This window comes from Coregonus lavaretus (assembly GCF_964263955.1).
Source record: "Coregonus lavaretus genome assembly, chromosome: 7".
Classification (NCBI taxonomy): domain Eukaryota; kingdom Metazoa; phylum Chordata; class Actinopteri; order Salmoniformes; family Salmonidae; genus Coregonus; species Coregonus lavaretus.
In genome coordinates, this window is record NC_139994.1 from 58,499,248 (window position 1) to 58,514,399 (window position 15,152).

At 42.6% G+C, this 15,152-nt stretch overlaps 1 protein-coding gene across 1 annotated transcript in view; it reads left to right on the forward strand.

The window, feature by feature from the left end:
- Positions 1–1,573: 1,573 nt before the first annotated feature.
- Positions 1,574–15,152, forward strand: part of LOC311132807 (equilibrative nucleoside transporter 2-like) — a 29,058-nt gene continuing 15,479 nt past the window's right edge. Inside the window, exons 1-5 of the mRNA XM_084166148.1 lie at positions 1,574–1,856; positions 10,563–10,600; positions 11,154–11,235; positions 14,636–14,781; positions 15,071–15,152. The exon at positions 15,071–15,152 is cut by the window's right edge and continues 58 nt beyond it. Coding sequence (XP_084022274.1) covers positions 10,569–10,600; positions 11,154–11,235; positions 14,636–14,781; positions 15,071–15,152 — 342 coding nt within the window. The 5' untranslated portion in view covers positions 1,574–1,856; positions 10,563–10,568. The remainder of the gene's footprint in view (positions 1,857–10,562; positions 10,601–11,153; positions 11,236–14,635; positions 14,782–15,070) is intronic.

Here is a 15,152-nt window from a genome sequence, read left to right on the forward strand (position 1 = left end):
ACCACTAATGCACTCCGTGACAAAAACAGACCAAAGTACTCTTGCATTCTCAAAGCATATATTATTTTGGCAAATTATTTCATTTTTTCATTAATTCTCATTAATTATTTGGACTTTTCACAGAAAAGGAAAAGGAGAGTTGTAAATTATGCGAATGATTGGATTAAAGAGGAAGAGGACTGGATTAAAGAGGATGAGGACATCCTAGCGCAAACCAATGAAAGTGTAAGTGTTCAGCGAGTAACCGTATTTAGTTTTGTGAAGTGGATATGTTCAGTGGTCACTTAGTAGCACACAATGAATAGTCAAAACCAAATGATTTAGTTATTTTACAATTGAAACATTGTGTTTATAATCAACAAATCATTCTTCTCCATGTTTTTGTAGATTGATACTTCAGTCAATCCACTCATGGCAAACAGTGATTTCAGTCAGAGAATGGAGACACTTTCCACATTTTGCAGCCAAGAGAATTACATGGCTAGGATAACAGAGTTTGAGAGGCAGATTAGGGTCTGTTAAGGACAAACAAACCAACACGATTGAAAACAGGATTGTTGGGGAATACCAATGCTAAGAAGAAACAGAATAATCAAACTAATCTGGATGGATTTCAATGAACAAGAGCACTGAGTGGCGCAGTGGTCTAAGGCACTGCATCGCAGTGCTAACTGTGCCACTAGAGATCCTGGTTCGAATCCAGGCTCTGTCGCAGCCGGCCGCGACCGGGAGACTCATGGGCGGCGCACAATTGGCCCAGCGTCGTCCAGGGTAGGGGAGGGAATGGCCGGCAGGGATGTAGCTCAGTTGATAGAGCATGGCGTTTGCAACGCCAGGGTTGTGGGTTCGATTCCCACGGGGGGCCAGTATTAAAAAATAAAAATATGTATTCACTAACTGTAAGTCGCTCTGGATAAGAGCGTCTGCTAAATGACTAAAATGTAAATGTAATGTAAGCATGTCAGGATGGTTAACAGCGGAGGTACAAGACACCTCTATGTTGACAAAAACTGACAACTGTTGAGGAAGTCAGAGGAATGGCAGAGGAAATGTTTTTCCCAGAATGGACTTTCAATTAAAAGAAGACAACTGAAGGACTATCCTAGAGAAATCAGATTTAGGTATTCTCAAGTAAACAATTCAAGCACTGGAGGAACTTTATGAGGAAACCAAAGTCAGAGGTCTTCGACTATCTTTGTACAAAGGCACACATTAGAGATTTTCACTTTGTAGTACTTCAGTTTGGTGGTAGTTAGCCTTAATAAATAAGTGCCTAGTTCTTGTGTACACAATTACCATATCTTTGATTTCATTAGATTATATATAGTAAGCCATATAAAATAGATGTGAGTGGGACTCTACTTACTGTACTCTATGTAGGCTATTAAAACTGCAGCCTACTTGTTTAGTTTTTTATTGATCTCTAAAGTTTATCTGTTGCTGTTTTGGATAATGTCATAAGTTTTCATATTTTCTTATTGTGTGTTTAGGCTATGGGGAGGCAATGCACCCCTCCCATTCTCACCTTAAACTAGTAGTAGGCCATGATGACATAGGGAGGGGCATCCGAGCAGTGAGCTAAGTTGTATGTGTAACATCTTATTTATACGTCAGTGTGTGTAACGCCGAATCCGGGACATTATGAACATTAGTCTTCGCGGTAGGTAAAATAGTTACTGCAGCATAGCCATTCATAACTATTTGGCGCTCGCGCCACGTGGAGTGATAGGCTATATTTATCGTGTTACATCTTATCGCTTTGGTATTAGCAACGACTTTGGCTTTTTTGTTGTTGTTGCTGCTGCGAAGTAATGAAAACACACTGAGCTGATTACCGCACTTCTCATCACGGCAAGGTTAGTAGGAGTGACATGACTCTTTTTGCCTACACCGCGGTTTGACACGAAAGGCGGGGATTAATTGTTACATTGTTTCACTTCATTGTAGCAATGAATTGTTTTAGAATAGAATTTTGTGAACCGTCAGCAGTCCATAATTTTTGAGGGTTTTCTTTATTATCGGTCGTTAGGTGATGCGACACGACCAGGCCGCTCTTGTTCACCTGGCTGCGCGATTTCTGTGATGGGATGAAGGGGCCTCAGCCCTCTTATAATGTTGCTAGAATAATGTTGGCTGCTACAACTGTCAAATGGGTTGTTTAGTGAAATTAGATGATTGGAAATGTGCTGTAGGTAAATGTATTTTTTCAAAATCACATTCCCCGAAATCTTTAGGCTGAGCACTTGCTCAAAATTCATATGCCAACGGAGGCAGGCTGTAATTCACACATGGTCATGTCTTAAATATAATGTATGCATGCTCTGGCAATGCCTTCCGGAGCGTACTGAGGGTGTGGCGCAATTGCGGAGTCTCTGGATGCTTTGTGGAGGCCAAATCTAGCCCATTACTCCATCCCCATGCGCCTCCCAAATGTTTTAACAATGGCCTTCAACCATTTGCCTGTCTCCCCATCTCAGTTCAGTACTGTCTGAATAACGTGTAAAACAACCTAAACATTAAAAAATAAAAGATATTCGCATACTTTCAATATCATCCCTCAAAAATCTAAAAGTAACAAAGTCGTCCAATTCTCAGTGCTTATTTAATGTTCAAAGTATCTGACGTGGTTTTTATTTTATTTTCCACCCTGGTCATAGGCCTAAGCCATGTCAAAATGTGTAGAATAGCAGGAAATGAGCTTTAAAACCTAAATGTCTTCCCTTCTAGGGTTTGTGCCAGTGGGCAAGGAAATTGACATGGCAAATCTCACGGAAAACTTTCTTCAAAAGTTGGCAGCCCATATGTGTTGATGAATGGCAGGTAACCATTCCGCCTGCATTGCGTGCCTGAGTATTGCAAAATACATGTACACGTTATTCAATCATTTCATCCAAACTGCTCGCGTGTGTCAAGGGCGTCTGCGTAGCCCATGTGCGAAGCTACTCATTGGTTTTTACAAGCATGTACCCAGGTGGGTGATTAAAATATGAACTAGGTGTCCAGTTGGTGGCGGTAATGCACCTTAAAGTTGGTTGCCCACCGCCATATAAAGTCCACAGAAGAAGAAGAAGGAGGAGAGATTTATCAAAGAAAACAAACTAAAAGCTAACTAGGTTTCCTCTTTTTATCTGTGGATTAATAGTTGGAGTAGAGAACACATGATTTTGTAAGACTCAACATGGGTCAAAATTCTAAAAAAATCCAGTTGGTAGAGCATGGCGCTTGCAATGCCAGGGTTGTGGGTTCGATTCCCACGGGAGACCAGTACGAAAAAAGTATGAAACTGTAAGTCGCTCTGGATAAGAGCGTCTGCTAAATGACTAAAATTTAAAGAAAAAATGACCATATGCATTTCAGGTAAAATAACAACCCAATGTTTATTTTCCAGGACAAATTAGCTAGCAACAGCAAGCTAGCTAAATGTCCATGAATGTTTAATGTGTGTTTCGACCTGTCCCCAAATGAATAGAGTTGGTTCACAGTTGATTTGGGTATTTTAACCTGCGTGTCATATAAAAAGCACGAGCTGTCGCACACCCAGAGAACATCCCTTAGTGTAGAGGTGCTGACCAACAGAGAATAAACTGGGAGCTACAAAAACAAATAAAGAGAGTCGCACACATGTATAAACTCCCAGTCATGTGTGCAACAAAAGTTTAACATTCACCTTCTGCTACCATTTCTGTCAAGCCGTCTACACATTCGATAAATCTAAAGTATGCACCACACAGAATGCACTGCTTCTGCAACGCAATGCTGCAACGCAGCATTCCATTGGAAATGAATGTTCTTCTGGTGTACCAAAACGCATGCCCTCATGGTCGTCATTCAGCCAGTCAGCCTTTACAAATGGAATCTGTCACATCATCCGCCATGACGAAGTGCTTGCTCACTCCTTTATGGAAATCGTCACCAAGGATGCGTAGGCTATCTTTGAATATTCATCATGTTGAATGGGAATTGCTGTAGGCCACTATGCGACATTGCTGCTTTCTAGACACCACATGGCCAAGATTGATGCAGTCGAGGATTACTCCTAATCCCTGATAAGTGATAAACCGCGTGGCCTTTAGGCCATCTCTTCTTGGTGATCAGACAGGTTTATTTTCTACTGGTTTCTGCCATATGATTTCGAACTGGAAATGTTCAGCACTGAAAATCTACAGTTCTACTGAGAAGGGCCCCATTTTTTTTTTTTAAGGGGTAGATCACAATCTACCCCACAGATAGATTGTGGCTTCCATCAATGTAATTGTCTGCATAATTTCCATTCCCCATAGATTTTTTTGTAAATATATATACAGTACCAGTCAAAAGGTTGGACACACCTACTCATTCAACAGTTTTTCTTTATTTTTAAAATGTTTTACATTGTAGAATAATAGTAAAGACATCAAAACTATGATATAATATTTTATATAGAAAAACGTTTAAGTTTTGAATCCAGCGTCGTTTTGTGTATCAGTTCATAAACCACGTGCCATGGGCTCAAATTATTGGCTATATTTACATCTAGGTTATTTTAATTGTCTCCCTGTATAGCCTAAATAAATATGCCTAATACATCAAATGAGCTGTTTGATTAAATTTATTTGAAAAATCTATCAATGGAGACGAATTGAGAAAATTCCACCATTTTATCATGTTAGATATGTAAACAAAGACCGTTAGAACAGATGGAAATCCTGATCTTTCTGTTTTTGTTATGACAGTAACAAATAGGCCAGTTGGTGCTCAGAGACACGGAGCAGCTTCCTGTGGCTTACTGGAGGCTGATATGATAAGGTGTGGGGGGAGTAATGACACATTTACACATTGCTATGACACATTAAAGGCTTGGGAAAACTGGAAAAGAGCTCTTTGTAGTTCTGCTGTTCAAACATCTTCAATAATAATAATTTCAATTTGATGGCGGGCTATTTTGCATAGAAAACATCCTGCTTCAAACCTGCTCATTCAGAATCGTGGCTTTAAATAACTGAAATGAATGTCATTTACCTACCAATAGGCTACGGGCTGTGGCTGCTAGGCTGCCAGTGTGTCTTCTAGAGGTGTTGAATTGGTACCTAGGGCTAGTTTAGGGCAGAGCCTTCCTAGGAAACAGCTCAGGCTCACCGCTACACATGTTATTTATTCAGGGGACAAAGGGTGTCCTGTTCATGGTGATCCTGAGTGCCCTGCTTCCCTCACCACAGAGCAGCAGCATATTTCCAACCCCGCTCTGACGGCCCTGGTCTGCTACACCTACTCTCTATCCACACACATTCACTCCACCTCTATCCACCCACCTTCTCTCCACCTCTATCCACCCACCTTAACTCCACCTCTATCCACCCACATTCACTCCACCTCTATCCACACACATTCACTCCACCTCTATCCACACACATTCACTCCACCTCTATCCACACACATTCACTCCACCTCTATCCACCCACCTTCACTCCACCTCTATCCACCCACCTTCTCTCCACCTCTATCCACCCACCTTCTCTCCACCTCTATCCACCCACCTTCTCTCCACCTCTATCCACCCACCTTCTCTCCACCTCTATCCACCCACCTTCTCTCCACCTCTATCCACCCACCTTCTCTCCACCTCTATCCACCCACCTTCACTCCACCTCTATCCACCCACATTCACTCCACCTCTATCCACACACATTCACTCCACCTCTATCCACCCACCTTCTCTCCACCTCTATCCACCCACCTTCTCTCCACCTCTATCCACCCACCTTCACTCCACCTTCATCTACCCACCTTTACTCCACCTCTATCCACCCACCTTCACTCCACCTCTATCCACCCACCTTCACTCCACCTTCATCTACCCACCTTTACTCCACCTCTATCCACCCACCTTCACTCCACCTCTGTCCACCCACCTTCACTCCACCTCTATCCACCCACCTTCACTCCACCTCTGTCCACCCACCTTCACTCAACCTCTGTCCACCCACCTTCACTCCACCCCTGTGTACTCTAGTAACAACAATTAACCTGTGTGCCAGAGTCAATGACATTGCTGGGATTGTAAGTATTGCTTGATAAGATTCAGGTTTAGCTCTTTGTGTTCAATGTGTTTGTTCTGTTTTGTGTGTGGGGTAGTGTACATATAATGTAATGTATTAAGGACTTTCCGTGTACTGATCTCGGGAACAACAAGTCACTGAAACGTTAGTATCCTGCCACCCCAGATTTTTCTCAATTTTTTAGTTAACGATTTTGGGCACAAATCTAATGGCATTTCCCAATGGTCCATTTTCTCATTTGGTCATGGAAAAATGCTAAACGGAGGAAGGGTTGGAAAAGCAAATGAAAATCAGGAAAGATGAGTGGAGCTGAAGACCTGCAGGACTTGTGAGATGATTGGTAGACCATTGTCATGTTATCTTTTATCTTACCGTTCATAGGAAAAACACTTTTGTCCAAGTCTCATCATGTATCCAAAAGTCCATAATTTTTTTTATAGAACACATGTTGTAACAGATTATATTGAGCTTTTAAACCTCCAATTACAAGTATTCAGACCCCTTGACTTTTTCAACATTTTGTTATGTTACAGCCTTATTCTTAAATGTATTAAATTGTTTTTCTTCCTCATCAACCTACACACAATACCCCATAATGACAAAGCAAAAACAGGTTTTTAGATATTTTTTTTGCAAAAGAAACAACAAATAATGAAATATTACATTTACATAAGTATTCAGACCCTTTACTCAGTACTTTGTTGAAGCACCTTTGGCAGCGATTACAGCCTCGAGTCTTCTTGGGTATGACGCTACAAGCTTGGCACACCTGTATTTGGGGAGTGTCTCCCATTCTTCTCTGCAGATCCTCTGAAGCTCTGTCAGGTTGGATGGGGAGTGTCGCTGCACAGCTATTTTCAGGTCTCTCCAGAGATGTTCGATCAGTTTCAAGTCCGGACTCTGGCTGGGCTACTCAAGGACATTCAGAGACTTGTCCCGAAGCCACTCCTGCGTTGTCTTGGCTGTGTGGTTAGGGTCGTTGTCCTGTTGGAAGGTGAACCTTCACCTCAGTCTAAGGTCCTGAGCGCAGGTTTTCACCTGATTGGTGGCAGTGCTTTAGAGACGGTTGTCCTTCTGGAAGGTTCTCACATCTCCACGGAGGAACTCTGGAGCTCTGTCAGAGTGACCATCGGGTTCTTGGTCACCTGGTGGTTCCAAAACGTTTTTTGGTATCCTTCCTCAGATCTGTGCCTCGACACAATCCTGTCTCGGAGCTCTACGGACAATTCCTTCGACTTCATGGCTTGGTTTTTGCTCTAACATGCTCTGTCAACTGTGGGACCTTATACAGTATATACAGGTGTGTGCTTTTCCAAATCATGTACAATTAATTGATTTTACAACAGGTGGACTACAATCAAGTTATAGAAACATCTCAAGGATGATCAATCCATTTTGAGTCTCATAGCAAAGGGTCTGAATACTTATGTAAATAAGGTATTTCTGTTTTTTATTTTTAAAACATTTGCCAACATTTTCTTTATTTTATTTGAGCAAAAAAATCTAAAACCCTGTTTTTTCTAATTTAATCAATTTTAGGACAAGGCTGTAATATAACAAAATGTGGAAAAAGTCAAGGGGTCTGAATACTTTCCGAATGCACTGTATGTAAGAATGCTGTTCATTGACTATAGCTCAGCCTTCAACACCATAGTACCCTCCAAGCTCATCATTAAGCTCGGGTCCCTGGGTCTGAACCCCGTCCTGTGCAACTGGGTCCTGGACTTCCTGACGGGCCGCCCCACAGGTGGTGATGGTAGGAAACAACACCTCCACTTCGCTGATCCTCAACACTGGGGCCCCACAAGGGTGCATGCTCAGCCCCCTCCTGTACTCCCTGTTCATCCATGACTGCCTGGCCACGCACGCCTCCAACTCAATCATCAAGTTTGCAGACGACACAACAGTACTATGCCTGATTACCAACAATGTTGAGACAGCCTACAGGGAGGAGGTGAGGGCCCTGGCGGAGTGGTGCCAGGAAAATAACCTCTCCCTCAACATCAACAAAACGAAAGAGCTGATCGTGGACTTCAGAAAACAGCAGAGGGAGCACGCCCCTATCTACATCGACGGGACCGCAGTGGAGAAGGTGGAAAGCTTCAAGTTCCTCGGCATACACATCACTGACAATCTGAAATGGTCCACCCACACAGACAGTGTGGTGAAGAAGGTGCAACAGCAGCTTGAGCTTGGCCCCTAAGACCCTCACAAACTTTTACAGATGCACAATTGAGAGCATCCTGTCGGGCTGTATCACAGCCTGGTAGGGCAACTGCAGGGCTCTTCAGAGGGTGGTGCAGTCTGCCCAACGCATCATCGGGGGCACACTGCCTGCCCTCCAGGACACCTACAGCACCCGATGTCACAGGAAGGCCAAAAAGATCATCAAGGACACCAACCACACAAGCCACTGCCTGTTCACCCCGCTATCATCCAGAAGGCGAGGTCAGTACAGGTGCATCAAATCTGGGACAGAGAGACTGAAAAACAGCTTCTATCTCAAGGCCATCAGACTGTTAAATAGCCATCCCTAGCCGGCTACCACCCGGTTATTCAACCCTGCACCTTAGAGGCTGCTGGCCCATATACATAGACATGGAATCACTGGTCACTTTAATAATGTTTACATACTGCTTTACTCATTTTAGTCAATACCACTCTGACATTGGTCCTAATATTTCTATATTTCTTAATTCCATTCTTTTACTTTTAGATTTCAGTGTATTGTTGTGAATTGTTAGATACTACTGTGCTGTTGGAGCTAGGAACACAAGCATTTCACTACACCCCCAATAACATCTGCTAAATATGTGTATGTGACCAATAAAATGTGATTTAATTTGATTGTATGCTTGGATTTCATTTTCACCCAAAACATGTTTGACAGTAGCCAATGACAAGTTATGTGAATGTGGGAGTAATATTTGGCATTCTTTTTTGACAGATTCCATCTAACTTTCCCAAGGCCTGTTATCACATACTACTGGCCACAGTGAAACCATCACCTTGGATGACCTTTCTATGATGACCTTATGTGACTTGGCTTGAATTTACTGAAATGGCAACTAGCCTGATAAACTGTTGACAACTGAACGGACAACTTTACTGAAATGACTCTTTCATGCCACAGAATCTGGTTGCTCGTTTCAGTTTTTTTTCTAAAGAAGCCTCAGGATATAATTTAGGTGCTATCTCATGTTTCTTTCAGGAATTCTAATATTAGCCTATTAAACATTTTTTCCGACTTTATTTCTGAACCCTTCAACTCTTCGCCTCTAGTCTGAGTCTAGACTGAGACTACAATCCTCACAGTCTCCAAGTTGCTGGTTTATCATTTAAAACATTTTCTTAGAAATTCTTAAATTGCCACAGGGGCAGTGCTTGTGTACATGAGTTTCTTTTGATCTTCTGGCTGTATCACCCTCTCTCTGGGTGATGAGGTACAGCAGATCTCTCTCACTCCTTCGTAATGTAGCATTGTCCACGATTTACCCAGTTTCATCAGTTCTGCTTGACTGCTTAAAGCTTGTCGTCTACACTTAGATAAAAAGGGATCCAAAATGGTTCTTCGGCTGTCCCAATAGGATAACCCTTTTTGGTTCCAGGTAGAACCCTTTTGGGTTCCAGGTAGAACCCCTTTGGGTTCCATGAAGAACCCTCTGTAGAAAGGCTTCTACATGGAACCCAAAAGGGTTCTACCTGCAACCAAAAAGGGTTTTTACAAAGGGTTCTCCTTTTAAGGTTCTAGATTTTCTAAGAGTGTAGTTAGACAAACAAATTCACAGCATGGCCAAGCTATAGGCCTACCTCAGGTATATTACTATATCATTTATCATTGACTTCCATGCATTTGTATGAACTTCGAAGGAAGTGTATGAATAAACAATGTTATCAATTGAAAACGAGGGTTGGTTCTTAGTGAACGCATGCCTCCTGGCAGGAATGTTGCTCTCTGTGAAAGGACATGTAACAAAGCAATGAGCGTAGGGGTTGAATGCATGAATACCAAACATGTTCTCACACACACACATTCTGAATTGAAATATCACTCTCCACCTTTCGCTCTGTTCGTGTTACATTTGTGTTAGTGGGTCGGAGTGCGGAGCCCATGCGTTTGTGTGCATACAGGACCAAGTATGTACACAGGGAGTGGACTCAGAATTCTTCCTTAATCTACAGACAAAGGGAGAAAAGGGCCTTGTCTTTGACTCTGATTGCCAAGCGCTCTATAGACTGTTCCTATTTAAATAAATGGAGTGTGAAGTTGTGAACTGGCAGAGGGGTGGATATCTCAGCACAGCTAACTGCACAACTAGCAGTACAGGCTACAGTCCAGTGGGTCTTGGACATGCAGTACTGTGGTGAGAATGGCTCCCTCTCCTCCTTGCAGAAATGTGCTAGTATGTAGAAAATGTCCTGTATTTGTATTCTGTAAATAAAGTGCTTAGAGCTGATAGACAAATCTACTCTGTCTTTAGATGTTGATCGTGTTCCCCTCTCTTTTGTTTCAACCGAACCCCCTAGCACAGGATGAAGGGTCGGACAGACGCCCCACGCGATAGGTGAGTGTCTACCTTTTTACTGATTTGAGAGTCATGATTCGTTTTTCTGAGTGACTCCTTAATTTTAGTCGTTCGTTTGAACTGCATGATCGGAAAATAGATCATGCTGCAGACTGCATAGAGAAGAAAAATATGTTTAGAACTATAATTGATCGCATGGTGCAAGAATGAATGCAATTAATTGATTATTGAATTTAATGATGGACACAGCTTTGTAGAATCAAAACATACACAGCCTCTGCTCAACAAACTCGAACACAAGAACGAATAGTTTGGGGGTCTGCAGTTCGCGAACAATATTGTGCTTATCACCCTCACGGCAGTCAAGTAATGCATTTCTGAAAAGGGACTCTGTACTGTTTTTTTTAACCTATGAAAGTAGTGACTAGATTACATTTCCAATGTACTTTTATAAAATCCACTAATGATCCCTGGCTGGTAGCACTTTATTTCACGGTACATAAATTACTTTCTATTTATAAAGAAATGACACGGTAAATACACATCAATAACCTATGAATGACTTGTTTGTTTCTAATCTTTTCCTCCCCAGGGGCTGGTTGGTGGGGATCATCTTCTTCATCCTGGGTGTCGGGACGCTGCTACCATGGAACTTCTTCATGACCGCCTCCATGGTAAACCTAACATCCATCTATAACCACAGGTCCAGGATCAGATAGTTATTCAACCCCCTAAAGGCTACAGTTAGGCTATAGGGTAGATCTGATGCTAGATCGGTTGTTTTGGGAAACTTTAGACGGATCTAGGATCAGATCTACTTTGGCTCAGGTTCAACACTGTATCATACAAACACACAAAGTAGAACATTGGCTTCTTAGGGAATTAACTTGAAAAGTAAGTTGTTTTTGAAAACTGTTATTTTACCCGGTAAGTTGACTGAGAACACATTCTCATTAACAGCAACGACCTGGGGAATAGTGACAGGGGAGAGGAGCCAATTGGAAGCTGGGGATGATTAGGTGTCCTTGATGGTCAGATTGGGAATTTAGCCAGGACAACGGGGTTAACAACCCTACTCTTACGATAAGTGCCATGGGATCTTTAGTGACCACAGAGAGTCAGGACACCCATTTAACATCCCCAATCACTGCCCTGGGGCATTGGGATATATATATTTCATTTTTTTTTACCAGAGAAAAGAGTGCCTCCTACTAGCCCTCCAACACCACTTCCAGCATCATCTGGTCTCCCATCCTGGACCAACCCTGCTTAGCTTCAGAGGCAAGCCAGCAGTGGGATGCAGGGTGGTATGCAGTTAGCCCTAAGGGTCCGATGCTGTTTGTATGTGTGTGTATGTAACTGTACAGTACCAGTCAAAAGTTTGGACACACCTACTCATTCAAGGGTTTTTCTTTATTTTACACATTGTAGAATAATAGTGAAGACATCAAAACTATAAAATAACACATATGGGATCATGTAGTAACCAAAAAAGTGTTTAAAAAAATACATTTTATATTTGAGATTCTTCAATTAGCCAACCTTTGCCTTGATGACAGCTTTGCACACTCTTGGCATTCTCTCAACCAGCTTCATGAGGTAGTCACCTGGAATGTATTTCTGTAGCTCAGCTGGTAGAGCACGGCGCTTGTAACGCCAGGGTAGTGGGTTCGATCTCCGGGACCACCCATACACAAAAAACATATGCACGCATGACTGTAAGTCGCTTTGGATAAATGCGTCTGCTAAATGGTATATTAATTAACAGGTATGCCTTCTTAAAAGTTAATTTGTGGATTGTATTTCCTTCTTAATGCGTTTGAGACAATCAGTTGTGTTGTGACAAGGTAGGAGGGGTATACGGAAGATAGTCCTATTTGGTAATAGACTAAGTCCATATTATGACAAGAACAGCTCAAATAAGCAAAGAGAAACGACAGTCCATCATTACTTTAAGACATGAAGGTCAGTCAATACGGAAAATGTCAAGAACTTTGAACGTTTCTTCAAGTGCAGTCGCAAAAACCATCAAGCGCTATAATGAAACTGGCTCTCATGAGGACCGCCACAGGATAGGAGGACCCAGAGTTACCTCTGCTGCAGAGGATAAGTTCATTAGTTACCAGCCTCAGAAATTGCAGCCCAAATAGATGCTTCACGGAGTTCATGTAACAGACACATCTCAACATCAACTGTTAAGAGGGGACTGTGTGAATCAGACCTTCATGGTCGAATTGCTGCAAAGAAACCACTACTAAAGGACACCAATAAGAAGAAGAGACCTGCTTGGGCCAAGAAACACGAGCAATGGACATTAGACCGGTGGAAATTTGTCCTTTGGTCTGGAGTTAAAATTTGAGATTTTTGGTTCAAACCGCCGTGTCTTTGTGAGACGCAGTGTGGGTGAACGGATGATCTCCGCATGTGTAGTTCCCACCGTAAAGCATGGAGGAGGAGGTGTTATGGTGTGGGGGTGCTTTGCTGGTGACACCGTCTGTGATTTATTTAGAATTCAAGGCACACTTAACCAGCATGGCTACCACAGCATTCTGCAGCGATACGCCATCCAATCTGGTTTGGGCTTAGTGGGACTATCATTTGTTTTTCAACAGGACAATGACCCAACACACCTCCAGGCTGTGTAAGGGCTATTTTACCAAGAAGGAGAGTGATGGAGTGCTGCATCAAATGACCTGGCCTCCACAATCCCCTGGCCTCAACCCATTTGAGATGGTTTGGGATGAGTCGGATGGCAGAGTGAAGGAAAAGCAGCCAACAAGTGCTCAGCATATGTGGGAACTCCTTCAAGACTGTTGGAAAAGCATTCCGCGTGAAGCTGGTTGAGAGAATGCCAAGAGTGTGCAAAGTTGTCATCAAGGCAAAGGGTGGCTATTTGAAGAATCTCAAATATAAAACATATTTTGATTTGTTTAACACTTTTTTTGGTTAATACATGATTTCATATGTGTTATTTCATAGTTTTGATGTCTTCAATATTATTCTACAATGTAAGAAATAGTAAAAATAAAGAAAAACCCTTGAATGAGTAGGTGTGTCCAAATGTTTGACTGGTACTGTATGTGTGGCAGGTAGCATTGTGGTTAACAGCATTGGGCCGGCAACCGATGCTGGTTCGAATCCCAGTCGACTAGCTTAAAAATCTGTTGATATGCACTTGAGCAAGGCACTTCACCCTAATTGATCATGTAAGTCGCTTTGGATAAGAGCGTCTGCTAAATAACTAAAATGTAAATGGGTAATGTACATGTAATCAGTTACTTCCCAACCCTGGTGACTGGCCACCTGGTGTTTTCGAGGTCACTAGGTACCGGTATGTTGAAGTTAACCGCTCGCTGTGTGGTTAGAGGCCCCCTTAACTCTAAAACATAACATGAATGTTCCACGTAGCTGTGTGGTCAACCATGTGACCAGGTTGTGTGTGTACAGACTCTTAGGCCTAGCTCTCTGAACATTAAAACGTCAAACCCCACAACATTCCCCTAGGGTAAGCTTTGATTCTTGGTATACCCTACACTTCTGTATAACTACTTAAGGAATAGGCCTATTTGTATTGGAACGAGTGACTTGTGACAAACAACATCTTATTTTTTATTTTTAGTGATCCAATTGACATTTGAGTCATTTAGCAGACGCTCTTATCCCGAGCGATTTACAATTAGTGAGTGCATACATTTTTCATACTGGCCCCCCGTGGGATTTTTTTTATTTATTGTTAATGTAAACTAAACTGGGTAGTCTCATGCGTCTTGTGTGGCTCAGTTGGTAGCGCAAACGCCAGGATCGTGGGTTTGATTCCTGCTGGGGCCACCTAAACCAACATTTGGTTGAAAGGGAAAGGGGGATACCTGGTCAGTTGCACAACTGAATGCATTCAACTGAAATGTGTCTTCCGCATTTAACCCAACCCCTCTGAATCAGAGAGGTGCGGGGGGCTGCCTTAATCGACATCCATGTCATCGGTGCCCGGGGAACAGTGGGTTAACCGCCTTGCTCAGGGACAGAATGACAAAATGGCATATATTATTATTAATCTCTGTCTCTTCTGTCATTTAGTATTTCAACAGCCGCCTCAACAAGACCGAACGGAGCAACGGCACGGTGGTCTCCAACAAAGAGTACTACTTCAACAACTGGATGACTCTGTTGTCCCAGCTCCCCCTGCTGCTCTGCACTCTGCTCAACTCTTTCTTCTATCAGCGGTGAGACAACACTTCTTCTCTCAGGTTTACAAGTCATCCAAATGCCCTTCCAAGCAACACCCTTCTATTGAACACTTGGCTGATGATCTAGTGTGTGTGTAAACAACCCTTTTGAGTTGGCCATTTTATTCAACTGCAAAAAGGTGCAAAAAAACCTATTTGCTTTGCAATACAGTGGATTTTAGGGGGGCTTTACTTTATAGAAAAATATGTCATACTCTGTATGTGTAACTTGCTACGCTCTAATCCAGTGAGATTGAGAACTAACGTTTTGTGTGTTTGTGCGTAGGATATCAGAGATGGTGCGGATAGCGGGCAGCCTGGTCTTCATCTTCATCCTCTTCATCCTCACTGCCATCCTGGTCAAGATC